The sequence below is a fragment of the Grampus griseus genome (assembly GCF_964374135.1).
Source record: "Grampus griseus genome assembly, chromosome: 1".
In the NCBI taxonomy this organism is placed as follows: domain Eukaryota; kingdom Metazoa; phylum Chordata; class Mammalia; order Artiodactyla; family Delphinidae; genus Grampus; species Grampus griseus.
This window is the reverse complement of record NC_139017.1, coordinates 14,625,837-14,641,628: the sequence shown is the minus strand read 5'-3', so window position 1 is coordinate 14,641,628 and position 15,792 is coordinate 14,625,837. Positions and strand designations below refer to the sequence as shown.

At 36.9% G+C, this 15,792-nt stretch overlaps 1 protein-coding gene across 1 annotated transcript in view; it reads left to right on the top strand.

Annotated features, from left to right (window-relative positions):
• USH2A (usherin) overlaps positions 1-15,792 on the top strand; it is a gene marked incomplete at its 5' end in the record, with an annotated part of 770,156 nt that overhangs the window by 176,401 nt on the left and 577,963 nt on the right. The window contains 2 exons of the mRNA XM_082666701.1: positions 4,580-4,743; positions 11,847-12,005. Coding sequence (XP_082522827.1) covers positions 4,580-4,743; positions 11,847-12,005 — 323 coding nt within the window. The remainder of the gene's footprint in view (positions 1-4,579; positions 4,744-11,846; positions 12,006-15,792) is intronic.

Genomic DNA, 15,792 nt, shown 5'->3' with positions numbered 1-15,792 from the left:
ATAGTGAGTCTTCTGGGATTTCTTTTCCTTTTAAATGTCTGGTCTTTGTGACTAGCATGTTGGACGTGGCCTACATTCCCTGTGATTAGGTGGAGTGCCAACAAAGGAGAAAGTGGCAGAGGCCCAAATACAGGACTGTGCTTAGCAAGGTCTTCTTCAGATGACAGGAATGTCCCCACCCTGGACTCGGATGGCACTGTTGTCTGGATGCAAGGGAGTCACTGCCCAGGTCCAGTTCTTACGAGTCCCTTTACTTGTAGGAAGGCTTCACTAGGGCGGGTGGCCTGAACACTGCAGACTCCTCCTTCCTTGATGAGACAGCACCACTCACTTCCTCTCCATTAAGCCACGTGATACGGCTTTCAGCTCACACACAGAGGATCTCCAAACCCCAAATCCCTCTCTTATAATTCTGGACGTCGGTTCTAAGAGAATCTGGTGCTACTAGTTGGCTGTGAAGAAAGGGAAACTGGGAAGCTCAGTGAGACCACACGTCCACTGAAGAGATGGAATAGAATCTTAACCAGGGGAAAACCAGACTCCTCTGGAGGGCACTCATGGGATCCTGCACAGAAGGACTGAACCAAGAACTCTTCTGGCCTTAGGGAGTCAGAATAGAAGGCCAGCCCTTAAAGAGTGGCCCCTTCCTTGGGGAGAGGTTAGCCAGGGGGACAGCTATGCCAATCAGAAAGGACTCAAAAGAGTTAAATTGTTATTAAAGCTATGTGTCACGTTTAGATTTATCTGTGGTGCCCTAAGTCTAAAGCTTTTCTAGTGCTTTATTCATTCATTTATTCAACAATATTTATCGAACACTTACTGGTTGCTGGTCTTTGTGCTAGGGACTGATGGAAGAAAACTCTTTGTCTAATTTCTCCAATTTGCCTTGAAGCCTCTTTCTCTTCTATTCTTAATGATTATTAATAATCCTTGACTAAAGTCCTTCAGCAATTGGAGGTCTCTTCCTTCTTCGTTCTTTATGTTAAATGATGACCCCGTCATCCACCCATCAGCAAATTAGAAAACCGGGAGTAACCCCACACCCTTATTTCCTTCTTCACGTCTCTTTTCAATGTGTCCACCCCATCCTACTGATTTCACACACTAAACATTTCTTAAATCTATCCTGCTCCTTCCCACTGTCACCACTGCACCTAATCTAGCATTATCTTACCTCTGCTTACCTGTCCACCTTTATCTGTCACCACCTTCTTGTTTGGAATTTATATCCAAAATTTTTGAATTGCTTAAAATTTCCCACCCTCTCCTGCTGTGTCTTATCTGTCTCTTTTCTCCCCTCCCTGGTTGGCTTGGCTTATTCCTATTCATCTTTTTTTTTTTTTTTTGGCGGTACTCGGGCCTCTCACTGTTGTGGCCTCTCCCGCTGCAGAGCACAGGCTCCGGACACGCAGGCTCAGCGGCCATGGCTCACGGACCCAGCCGCTCCGCGGCATGTGGGATCCTCCCGGACCGGGACACGAACCCGCGTCCCCTGCATCGGCAGGCGGACTCTCAACCGCTGCGCCACCAGGGAAGCCCTCCTATTCATCTTTTACTATGCAGTCCAAACATCCTCTTCCAGGATTCCTTCTTACTACTCCTTTCCCTGCCCTGATCCTTTTCCACCAGAGTAGGCAGTTGGTCCTTTTCTGTGTTCCCAAAGAGTCTGTACACATCTTTATTGATTCTCTCTCCATTTTTTCATTTCTCACTAGACTGAGGGCTCCTTGAAGACAGGGACAATTCTATCTTGTTCATCTTTATGTGCTCGGTGCCTAGTCCAGTCCTGGGACATAATTAGCCCTCAGTGAATGTTATCTATGTCGGTCAATATCTTTAACTCAATTTGATGTTACCTATGAGTTGAGGCTCCAGACAGAAGAGAGGTGTCCAAAGAGAAACGTCAGTAAAGTCATCTATATCCTGGACCGTATCCGTGGGCCTCCTATTGTGGTAGCTCTCCCTCACGTGATGAAGTGAGATGCCCTATTGAAACTCATTCCCTTCATTCATAGTGATGTTTCCGCAATAGTAATAAGTAGGATAACTCTTTATCTTACTGTTTGCACAACTGGAAGAAGCTCTCTGGAAAGGAAAATATATGAGATTTAAGAGACAGAAGCTAATTACCTTCTTTCCCATTCTATCCAGTAAACACTAAGTTATGTAAGGGCCCAAACAGAACTGTAATGGTAACCATAATGAACTGGTCAATAAACATCACAAATTGTTTATCTATATAAATCTTGACAGATTACTCTTTATGAAATCCATTTAGCAAGTGAGGTTTTCCCATAAGGATGAAAAATGAAGATTTTAAACAGATTGCGGGAGAAGCCCTAGCTGTACCAGGAGAATCAGTGTAATAAAGGTTTCTTTATATTAATATTACAAAAACCATTTATCCTCACAAAATCAATATCACAATTCATCTTAGTTTGGTGTTTCTCTTTCTAAGCTTAAAATGTCTTTTCCTTCATTATGTATAATTTTGTTTTAATAAATGTGAAATGTATTTCATTTAGGAGATGCTCTTGAGGAAGGATAACTTATAAAATGACATCAAACTTGTAGCTTATCTGCTAAAGAGTCTTAGAAATGTTTAAAATTATATTTGAATGGCTGAGAAATTTACAGGAATCATTTTACTTAAACCTTAATTACAAGATTATCCCCAGCGTCCTTTAGGCTAGAAACAAACTATAATATTCAGAAAAGTCTCCTATGAACTTCATCCAGGTAAAAATCTCTCTTACTAACGTCAAGCCATTATAAGAAGTCAGAGAAGTTGCATATAACAATGGCTGGGATAAAAAGACTATGAAATCAGGAAGAGTCACATTTAGTTACTCAAAACACTGCATGCTTTCCTAAGAACTGGTTTATTCCGTTTGGATTTGGAACTTAATATCCCATGTATATTGACAGAGCTGACTTGGAGTTAAGCATGTAACAGTTAACGTGAAGAAAACAGATCTCCATCAAAGAAAGGAATTATGTTATACACTGGAAACTATTACTCTAAATGTACTGTATGTAAAAGAAATGTGATTGTCTCATGAGTGAATGGTAATAAAAGCTGAAATACTTGACACACACTTATTCATGAGTGGTGCGGTGATATATATATATGCATTGAGAGAAGCTTGTCTCTTATTGCTTCTGCTTACCAATATTACATTAAAAGCCGACAATATACTCTAAGTAATAGCATATAATGAAGTTAGGAGCAAATTAAATATTTTGTTGCTTCTGTAATTCCATTTTAATTTCCATGCATAATTTTCTTCAGATCTAATCCTTAAACACCTAAACAAAATACCTATTTGAGATGGAGTTCTGCTGCAGTGTCTATACGTAAAGGATACAGGATAGTTGTTTGGAGGGAAACATGTCCTTTTATCATGACATAAAAAGGGCAAACTACAGTATAGTGGGTTTCAGGACAAACTGTACTTTATTTATTCCCAAGGTGATATTAGTCCATAAAACAAATTTGCAGCTTATTTAGTAGCCTTAGCTTTTATCAGCTTTTTAAAGGGTCTTGAATGATTACCCAGGAGATCACACCATAAAAGTCGCAGTGAGATGAAGTAACTCTATCCATCCAGCATCTTTATTAGAAAATATAGGGGAAGCCATACTTCTGTTTTAAATGTACCCTATGGAAGGTCTCTGTTTAAAGGTGGTAGTCTTCTTACGTGTGCTGCTTTGCTTCTCTGAGGGTTCATGGTGCCCAAATTGCTTATCCTAATCTGTGACATTGACATGGAGTGAGTGTTTGAATAATTCACTCTGAGAAAACAGGTTTTCGTTTCTACCATGGCAAAATGCCAAAACAGTGATTTTTACAATCAACGTTGGGTCCAGGAAATCTAAGTCAAAATGAAGTTCTTTCATTATATTTATATCAATAGTATCTTTTCATAGATCAGAATAATGCTCTATTCTTTAATTATTTTGGGTGAATAAGTTTAGTGCATAAAATAAAAAGTGACACATAACATATATTGAAGCATCAACAGTATTTGAACGTATCTTCCTCAAACCGTTTCCTTAGCAAAATGTAGTCTTTAGAAAACTATATAATTTTTACTCTTTATAAAACTAAAGGATTACAAGATTTTTAGGGGGAGCAGTAATTATCATACCCAGTTTTGTATTTCATAACTTAAAAGATACTTGAAGAGATAATTTTATGGGTATCTCATCTTAATTTTTAGCTGTCAGGAGAACTGCTTTTGTGAGGATGGGAAGTTTACAGTGTCCTTAATTGAGCAACTAGTATGGAAAATAAACCATAAGATGTATCATGGCATAGAAAAAAGCAATATAACACTTTCTTGGCATTAATTAGTGTACAAAGAGATGGCTTCATAGAGATTTTATCGTGAGTGGCATTTTGATAAAGGTGTTTTTTCTGTTTTGTTGTATTTTGTGTTTTTTAGCTCAGGAATCCTTTTCAATACACTGGCTAAAACAGACTATTTTATTCCACAGTGTTATTGATAGATGTAACTTATACTGTGAATTATTAATCGAAACGTTATTCTCTTTGATGGTTTATTTGTCTTTTCAGATGTCAGCCATGCAGTTGTCATCTCTCAGGAGCCTTGAATGAAACCTGTCACTCAGTCACTGGCCAGTGTTTCTGTAAACGATTTGTCACTGGCTCAAAGTGTGATACTTGTGTTCCCAGGGCAAGCCATTTGGATATCAACAATCCATTGGGCTGCAGCAAAAGTAAGTGACCTCTGGCCCAATACTGGTATAGGAGGCAACATCACGCAGGGCACTGTCTCCTTAATTTCTCTCTCCACCGAGAACTCATCAGAAAGGCTTAGGTACAATGTGGAGAATTTAAGTGAGAAATGGAAAAAAAAAAAATTACAGTAAATGAAATTTTGGTTCTTTCCCTTGATTGGATCATTGAACCTGGTTATACGATGATCTTAGTAGTGGGAAATTTACAATCGTTTGTTGCAGTGGTATCACTAACAAGGTGACCAAAGTCCTGGTTTACCCCAGACTAAGGGTTTTCCCAGAATGTGGGACTTTTCAGTGTAAAATTTAGGACAACATTAGTTCAACCAAAATGAGCGGTCACCTCACCACATAAGAACATTTCCAGGTAATTTCTATAGTAAATGGAAGATTATTGCGGGATTTATGTCCTTCCACCCCGCCCCCACCATTATATGGACACTATGCTACTATTAGTTGTTTATTGATATTGTAGCAGTTATTATCATCATTTATCACCACATATTACTCCTGTATTTGATATTCCTGTCTTTCTACTTTAAGTTGCATTAGGTTTTTCAACATCTCTCACATTTTTAACTCTTGGAAGCCAAAGGTTACATCATAGTGTCTTTTGATTTCTCAACACTATTCTCGAGGGCCTTGAACTGACTTCTCAAGGTCACCTGCAGCCCTACAATTTCATAGCATATTGATGATTTCTTTGTATCTACTTCAAGATCATCTATCCTTACCTTTTCCAGAATTCCCAAGAAATGCCTGCTAAGAACATGTGGTAAGGAGCCCTCTATAATATATTGTACAATATGTTTCCTCCTTGAGGTGTCCTGAGATTGTCATGAGTCACAATGTTAGGAAATGCCACAAGTCTGGACACATCATCATAAATAAGCATGCCTGGAGCAGTGCTATCTATATTTAAGGAAGAGAGAGAAGTAATAAAATATTGGGGTCCACAGCAACTGTACTAGTTTTGGAAGTAGTGGAAAGCAAGATGTAGCTAATGATTAACAAGACATATTCAGCTTTTGTACCTGTGTGTTTTATCTTCAGTATCCCGTGTTTCACTGGTCTCTCTGGATTTTAGGAAAAGTAAAATTGTAGGTACTTACGCTACTCTTGGGAAAGGACTATCACAATTGCCTTTTTGTATAAATACGGTCTAACCACCAATCTGGATTCATTGAACATTTAATTAATATTTGTTGTTCACTGATTAGCTATATAGTTGATTGATTTGTGTGCAACAGAAATTCCGGCATATTTCTTTGGATGTCAGTTGTAAATCATCGTTTATAATAGAATTGTGACAGCTTTACCTACCACATATGGAATCTTAGAGATTTTTTTGATTGGTTCTGCCACTAATGCTGTATGAAAATATTGGCTTCTGCTCCATTTTTTGCTACCTGTTCTTGCACCTGAGACACAGTCTAGGAATTACACCTCAGGCAAAAGTGGATGGTCTTGTCACTGGAAACCTGGCCTACGTTTCTTAGTAGTGGTAGATGTTTATTTTTTATTTTTTATTTTTTTTGCGGTACGCAGGCCTCTCAGTGCTGTGGTCTCTCCCGTTGCGGAGCACAGGCTCCGGACGCGCAGGCTCAGCGGCCATGGCTCACGGGCCCAGCCACTCCGTGGCACGTGGGATCTTCCCGGACCGGGGCATGAACCCGTGTCCCCTGCATCGGCAGGCGGACTCTCAACCACTGCGCCACCAGGAAGCCCCTAACTTTTACTTTTGATGAGTAATTTTTTCTAGATATAGAGTTCTTGGTACCAACTATTCTTTTTTCTTTTGGGGACTTTAAATATGTCATTCTACTACCTTCTGGCCTCCTTTGTTTCTGTAAACCTTTAATTGTATTTCCCTTCAACTGTGTTATGAGTTGTTTTTTCTCTTACTGCTTTCAAGAGTTTGTCTTTTTCTTTCACCAGTTTGACTACACTATGTCTAGGTCTGAATCACTTTGTGTGTATCCTACTTGAATTCATTATGCTTTTTGGAATTGGAGATAAGTGTTTTACATTGAATTTGGACAGTTTGAGCCAATATTTCTTCAAATATTTTTTTCTCCTTTCTCTGTCTTTTCTCTCCTTTGTGCTTCCCATTGCATGTATGTTGACACATTATACATATGACATTTACTCACAGATCTCTGAGGCTGTTTTCACTTTTGTTAAATTTTTTTCTCTGTTCTTTGGATTAGATAAATCATATTGTTGTATATTTAAGTTCCATCTGTTGCTTTATAACAAGTTTACTGATTCTTCTTTCATTTCAAATCTGCCATTGAGCCCTCTCTAGAGAAGTTTCCATTTTAGTTATTATACTGTTCAACTCTGGTTTTGGTGTTTTTATACATTCTCTTTCTCTGTTGAAATTCCCTTTTTGTTGAAACAAAATTATCATATTTTTCTTTAACTTTTAGAACACATAATAGTTGCTTTGGCTTTCAGAGGTAGACATTATCATCTTCTTACTATAAATAAGAAAAGGGTCAGAGCATCCAACTGAAATTTGACTGCAATCTTACAATTACCAAAGTTCCCAAGCTGGGATGTAATCCCAAACTGATGGATGTAGTCACAATATTATACTTTCCTTCCTTAAAAGAGAGCCTTATACAAAGACCATTCTTGGCAATTTTGATTAATGAGTGTATGATCATTTTCTCAGAATCCTACTTTCAGCACAAAAAAGTGGGTTCAAGTTATCTCATGCCCAGGGTTTCAAAATATTTATTCTTAGAGTGGTACTGAACTATCTAAACCTTCAGGTCTTTGAAAATTCTCATTAAATGTCAAACAAGCACTATTCATTCACACTGTGAAGTCAGACAAGATTGTGGTTAGAGATGGTCATAAAAAGTAATCAACTTTAAACATTTGAAAGAGCCTATGTGTGTATATATGTGTATGATTGTGTTTGTTGTCAAGGAAATTTTCACGTAATGCAAATCATTTTCTACATCCTTTGACATGGGACTGAAACATCTGTCTCTCTTTCAATCATCCCAAAAGTATTTTGCCGTCTTAGAAAATAGTTTAATGGTCAGTTTTGATTGCTCTAACTCTGAAATCTATTGTGTTCCTGAGAGCATGCGGAGTTTTAGATGTAATCACTAATATTCACTAAAAAACATTAAATTGCCATGGATTACGAGGCTCTTTGAGAGTGCTGTAGATGAGACAGTTTATGAGTCTTTGAAGTTCCACTAAGAATAACAGGATTTAGAGCCCTAAATTAAAATCCACTGAAAGATCAAATGTACTGTCAGTATTCAACCAACCAAAGTGACCATAGCAAAATATGGCAAATCATTGAATTCAAAAATATAAGGTGCTGTTTGGAAATAATTCTCTCTTCATGTGTCATTTTGAGATTGTTATTACTCACTATCCTATATCTAAATAGGCATATGGACAGTTAGAATTTTAACATAGTGATGAAAATCCCCTCCAAAAAAAAGATAAAGGGGAAGAGTGAGAATGTATCTAGGTTGAATATTTTTCTTGAAAAATGTGACATTAATATTATCTACCATAGGTTTAGAGACATTGTCTTTAGGAAGCCTATGCATAAGATACGGAATTTTATGTATTTCAAATTCAGTGCTCTTGATATACTTTCTTAAAATGCTATTGTTGGATTATCTCATGTCTTTCAAATGGAGTAGATCATTCATGAGTACTGATGAATTAGTAATAGCTCTTAGTTGAAAGTCTTTGCCTGGTGTGTTAGGATAACTTCACGTTACTACTCCATACTTCTCACTCTGCTCTGTTCCCCAAGATTCTGTATGTTCTATGTCAGCAGGCTCTCTTGCCCCCTGACTCTCGGTTGGCTTCAGCTACAAGTAGGAACCTTCTAGTCATCTGGAGGAGGGCTGGCAGAAAGGGAAGTCAGAACATTTAATCCCCAGCTCCCTGTCTCAGTGTAAGACTGGCCTTGAGTTGGCTCTGTCCTTCATTGAGTGGTCAGATGATGCTCTTCACACATCCCTTTCTGTCTCTGAGTGCTGTGCCCCTTCAAGCTAGGGATAATGTGTGAGAAAAACTTAACATAGCAGGCCTGAATGCTTGTCTTTAGAAAGACCTGCTTGCAAAGTTGGCCTTTGGCTGGCATCTGGGATTTGGACTGTGTGATGGCTCCCACCATCCTCAGAATTTTTAAGAAGGGCTCACTGTCCCTTAAATTTTGTGCAGATTACATGGTTTATGCTTGTTGGGCTGCAACCCATAGGAAATACTGGCCTCCATTTCCCCAGTTTTGAGACCAAAGAAGGAGTCTGGAGTCAATGACAGAGACATGAATGATTTAATGGATGGGGAAGCTTACATGTCTGAAGCAAGGTCCTGGAGTGACACCCCACCGTATGCAGGGGAGAGCAGGCAGGACATGGCTGTAGGCTTCACTGGGGGGTGAAGGGAGGGATTACCAGTTATAGGTAATTACTTCTGGCTGGCTTTTCGGTTACCAAGGAAACCAGCAGTGGACCACGCCCTTCACTGCCTCTGATAAGAACAGTCATTAGCTGGGACCTGGGGCAAGTATGTAGGAAGGTCAGTCCTCTGAGTAGGATGTAGGTGAAGCAGGCACTGGTTGAACAGAGGATGTACAGAGAGCAAGAGGACAGCCCTCTTGAGTGGCCTGACCATACAGTGCTTAACACCTGCTTTCTTTCTAGGAGTTTGGAATTTTGGTGTGTGCCAGGCAGAGACTGTCTACATGCACAGTCCCCAGTATAGACACTGGGCACTGAGTTTCTAATGAACGTCTCTGGCTGGCAACATTTCACGTGTGTTTTTATATGTTGCTAGGGAAATTAAGCCCATCCTCTGTAACTTGAAGCTTGTGCCTGGTTTCCCCCAGACTTTACCCATGTACCTTTTCCCTTTTTTGATTGTACTCTATCCTTTTGCGGTAATAAACCTTACCCATGAGTAGGACTATATGATGAGTGAATGAATTTCTAGTGAATCACTGAGCCTGGGATTGGTCTTGACCCGTGACAGAAGTAGTAAAAGAGCTCTGCTATTACCATACCCCAGAGTACTGCTCCATGTCTTTGGATTCCTTTACATTCCGCCCACCCTTTTGAAAAGAGTTTCTTTATTAAGCTCTTTGTTAAATCACTTGAGTGTGCATTTTCTTTTCTTCTGAAACGTTGACTATCACCTAGTGACTGCAGATATTTCATATAATAATATTGATAATTGATCGATTCATGATCGATTCATGATTTAAAATTTTTTCTCAACAGAAAGATTAATGGTTTACAAAATAAGTTAACACAGCAAACTGTGCCTTTGTCATTTTATTCAATGAGAAAGTCCGATTACATTATGCTTCTCTAAATGGATGAAGGGTTATGCATCTTAAACCAGAGGCGGGTAAATAAACTGGTGGTTGATTGCCCTTAAAATATAGTTAGACATTGTTTTTCTCCTTTACCTTTATATCTTCTGGGGAAAACAATGTAGACTGATTCTCCAAAATAGGGAGACTATGAAAAATATAGTGATAAGAAACAATGTGTTCATAGTATATATTTATACTATAAAAATATCACTAAAATAGTGAGGTGAATGCTCTTATGTGCCTGATGGAAGAAAACATATTATCTCTAACAATCACAGCATTTTTTATTTTATTATATTTTTTTGTGCTATACAGCAGGTTCTTATTAGTTACCTATTTTGTATATATTAGTATATATATGTCAATCTTAATCTCCCAATTCACCCCCTCTGCCCTGCTTTGCCCCCTTGGTGTCCATATGTTTGTTCTCTACATCTGAATCGCAGCACTTTTTAAATTGAAGTATAGTTGATTTACAGGGTTTTGTTAGTATCAGGTGTACAGCACAGTGCTTCAGTTATATACATATATTTATATATATTCTTTTTCAGATTTTTTTCCATTAGAGATTATTACAAGATATTGAATATAATTCCCGGTGCTAAACAGTAGGTCTTGTTGTTTATCTATTTTATGTATAGTAGTGTGTATCTTTTAATCCCAAACCCCTAATTTAACCCTTCTCCCCCCTCCCCCCCCACTGATTTCCCCTTTGGTAACCATAAGTTTGTTTTCTATGTTACAATCACAGCATTTTTAACAGGTGTTATAAACAATCATAGCAACTCTAACAGGTGCTTGGTGTTCATGTAATACATTTAATTTGTTTCTTGCTAATATTTAGGCTATTTAACATCCTTAGCATCCACAGCTATTTGTATCATCAGCTATTATTCTTTCTTTTACACTGTGCTCTGTGAAGCAAGATGAAACATTGTGCTTAATGGAATGGAAAACTTCCTTTTAAAAAATCCAAAAATGACACGACTTATTTCAAGTTTCAACACAATTTATGTGTATCAACTTTTAATTTAATTAAGTAGAAAATAAATATTATGCATCCTTGGATAGTTTCTCTGAAAAATTCAAAGAAAGAGGTGGAGAGTTAGAGAAATACTGTATGTTTTCATTTATATGTGGAATCTAAAAAAAAATGAACAAATAGAACAAAACAGAAACAAACTCATGGATACAGAGAACAAACAATGGTTGCCAAAGGGGGGAGGTGGGGAATGGGTGAAATAGGTGAAGGGGATTAAGAAGTACAAACTTCCAGTTACAGAATAAATAAGTCCCAGGGATGTAGTGTACAGCACAGGGAATATAGTTAATAATGCTGTAATAACTCTGTATGGTGCATTATCTATACAAGTATCACATCACTATGTTATACACCTGAAACGAATATAATATTGTAAGTCAACTATACTTCAATAAAAAAAAGTGCTTATGTAAACTTTTGTGGTTTCTTTCCCCCAACCATATTCATGTCAGCTGCATTGACCTACAAACGTATTTTATGTTTATAGATAAAAAGCTTTGTTTTAGAGAACTCATGATGTATACCCTTTGTTTATTAATGTCTTGGTAAACCACATGTCTTCTTGATAAAGTAATCCTGAATCAGAAAGACCTCTTTGCTGGATATCTTACTTAAGTTTACTTGTGTCCTTATTGATTGCCTTTGCTGATACATGCTCTCTCCATTGTAATTTAGCTCCATCCCAGCAACCTCCACCCAGAGGAAAAGTTCAAAATTCTTCTGCTATCAGTGTTTCCTGGAGTCCACCTGATTCTCCAAATGCCCACTGGCTCACTTACAGTTTATTCAGGGATGGTTTTGAAATCTACACAATTGAAGATCAATACCCATACAGTGAGTTTCAAAGTTTGGTGATGGAAAGATATAATATTCTGAAAACTGATACATTAGTTAAGTTCTTTGACCTTGAGGAGACGTGTTGTGGTGTAGCATGGAGTGTTTCAGCAGAGAGAGAATTACAAATCTCCCTAGTAATCAGAGAAACGCAGTGAAAATGAGATGCTTATTATTTGTTAAGACGTGAATGCTTATCAAAGCCTCAAAGATGGAAACAAATTACCCTTTCCAGGATTAATGAGGATATGGAGAAGCTAGAACTTACATAAACTGCTGGGCTATCTGTGAGGGTTCATTGGTATGACTTTTCGCATGGGATAACTTGTTAAAATATGTGAGAAACCTTTTGCAAACCATTTGACTCAGCAAACCTACTTTAGAAAATGTATCTCAAATGCATAGTCATAAAGGGACACCAAATCACAAAATATGTCCAAACTTGCACTATCTGTAATTGCAAATATTGGAAAAAGTCAGACATTCAAAAAACTTTCAGTAAATCATGGTACATGACATAATAGAATCTGGTGCATTATTAAGTAAATTGTAGAATATGGTCACCTATAAAGTGCTCTCTTAGTTTAGTTATTAATGAATGGGAAATGTCCATGAAATACTGTTTAAGGTAACTAAAAGATATTAAAATAATCTATGAATTATATTTTAATTTAAAATATATAAAAATACTGGAAGACTTACAACAAACTGGTCTATCATTTTTCTGGGTATAAGGATTATAGAACATTTATCAAATATTTCTATTATAAGGGGTTCACATTTTAAATTCTCAGGTTGAAAAATGGACTTTTCAAAAAGGGCAATCAGAGTCCTAACATTCAAGCAAATAGTATAATTATATGCATACATTGCCATTTCCACAGAGGTAAAACCCAGCAACATGGAACTAAATTGAGAGAAGGATGTGAACAAACCATGAAGACTGTCTTTGCACCTGAAACTATTATGAAGATTTTGAAGGAGCTTGTAGAAATTAAACTATTTAGACCCATTATCTTTGAAAAGATTTACTCAGATGTTTTAGATACTTTTTCCCTAAAGATAGAAGGAAAACTTGGAAATTTTCTTCCAGCCTTGTGTTCTCTGATGTTTGCTTTGGTCATGTTTAGCTACAAGCTAGTTTAAGAAACTAGTTTAAGAAATTAGTTTAAGAAACATTGAAACAGTGATTCCAATTCAGGTTTCCATGTTGTTCTCTTTGTTTAAGACCCAGTTTTCCAAATTCTAGTTTAACATGATTAATTAATTAGAAAAGTATATAAAGCTATGTAAAAACACTGAAGTTCCATAATCTTTCTGAAAATGCTTAGGAAGGTGCCTTGTTTTGACATATTGATTGGCGTTACAACTTTTGCATAGCATACAGTTTTATTTTGTGTATACTGTAGTAGGTTACATTTTGCACCCAGTTCTGTATGACTTATGTTACTACATTCAGTACTTTGTGTTAACTCTAAATGTCTCTTCAGTGCCTCTAGTCTTCTCTGAAGTTAATGGAAGCTCTGAACTTTATAATGCAGATTGCAAAGGGAAAGGAACATCTGTCTACATCTGCCATGTTGGCAAAGCATCCTAAAAACCTGCTACTAGAATGTTTATTTTCTTCCAAATGTCAGCATGATCCAGGTGTCCTGAAACTTAAGTTTTTGTGATAGAAGAAGAGAGAGTTATTAAAATATTGAAAGTGATTTTGAAGATGACACTATTACTGGTTGAATTATTTCTTAAGTTGTATATTAGGGTCACTCTATTTTCCATATAGGTTAATTCAATAGTAAGATTAAACCTCAATTATACCCTTCAACCCAGAGGCATGTTTTACATAGTAACATATAGTGATCTATTTTATAGAACATTACATGTGAGTACAACACTCTGGCTCTTTTTCATGATTGCACTAATATAGAATCCAAATAACAGTTTCTTACACAATAAATGTGTGCTCGTTCACGAATCAGAAATTTATATAATCCTATTAAACAGGTATTATTTCTTAAATCCTTATTTTTCATTAAAAAATGCCACTTCTGGCATTTCTTGACAATCACTGTAATTAATGATATGCAAATTATCTGCATGATGGCATTTGAACAGTAAGAACAATTGGTTAATGCTGTCAGAATTTTGTATCATTCTAATAATACCCTCATGTTTATTACTCTATTTCCAGTGTGTGGATAGCATGTGTAATATGAAGAGGAAACAGTACTTATATCCAGTCATATGAACACAAATCTTTGGGTTAAATAAAAGCATTTGGAATTATAGGTGGAGAATCATTGGACTTTTCAAAGAAAATTAATAGTGTGTCTTCCAAGCAAGTTTGACCATTTGGTTGAGACCATTATAGAATTCCTTGTTAGAATAAAACTTTTCCTAGCTGGCCTGATGCACTGCAGGATTCTCCAGGGCAGTAGTTTCCAACCTAAGATCATAACACACCGGTATTTTCATTTTTAGATCTTGCAAATTATTTGTTCTTAGTAATACCTGCTAATAATGATGGAATAATTTTAAAGTTTATAAATAACTTTTTAAAAGGAAGTTAAGGTATAGTCAGTGGTTCCCCTAGGTAACATTTCACTCATTTTGCATCCTAATTAGTTTTCAAGAGTAGAAGAGAAAGGTGTAAGTTAGCACAGTGGGGATTGTACATAATCAGCACCTAATACTATCTCCCCTGCAGTCACGATTAGGGCTGCCAATAGGTATTTTATGTGTTATAGGGGTGAAGAGAACAGCTATTGTAGGAAATAGCACACTTTTGATAGTATTGAAGTTTTAAGGGGGGGTCAGTAAATCATATTATTTTTTCCTACTTGAGTTTGAAACTAAAGGGGAACTAGACATAAGGATTCCATCTATAAGATGGAAATGAAAAATAAAAATCATCGTCATTATTAATAGAAGCCAGATTGGAAAATATACATTTTCTCCTGCAGGAAGACAGATTAGAAAAGGATGCTTTGCTTTGTTTTCCCCCCAAATTCACAATCGGTTAAATCTTTCCTCCTTTGGGTCACCATGAGTGGGGAGATAGTCCTTAAATGTTACTCCAGGGAAATGCTTTCACAGGGAAACTAGAGGAAGATTATTTCTACGTGTGACCATTGCTTACGTCACTAGGGACATTAACACAGTTTAAGATGAGAGTTTTAAACAACACTGTATCTTAGTGAACTCTGGGATTGCATTTCTACCTTTAATGTCATTATCATTTATTATTCCATACACATCAAAGGATCAATGTAACAAGGGTAAGATGGTTCAGTTACCTCTGAGAGAAATAAACCTAAAACACCCAGAAAATATAAGCAGGGGATAAGAATGAAAACAGAATAGATGAAAATCAATGTTTTTTATTATAAGGGTCTTAATACTATTTCCTAGAAAAAAATATGTATATGACGAATCATTCATTCATTCTTTGTTCACTGCTTTGTTCACTGCTCACTGCAGACCAGGAACGGTACCAGCCACTAGAAATACAAGGATGGAAGGAACAGTTCTCATTATTGAAAAGAGATATAGATAAATAAACCAAGATTACAAAGTAATATATTAAATATTGTACCAGAATAGACTTAAGAGTATTAAGAAATATTTTTAGAATATTTCTGAGTATCCTATAAGTGGAGGAGGGGTAAGAAGCAACCATGCCTGCGAGGGCAGAGATAGTGATTGAGAACCACTGAAAGTTCCGCAAAAGCGGGTGATGTGAGGTGAATTAACCAGATACCACAGTAGAGGAAGAATTACTCTCATG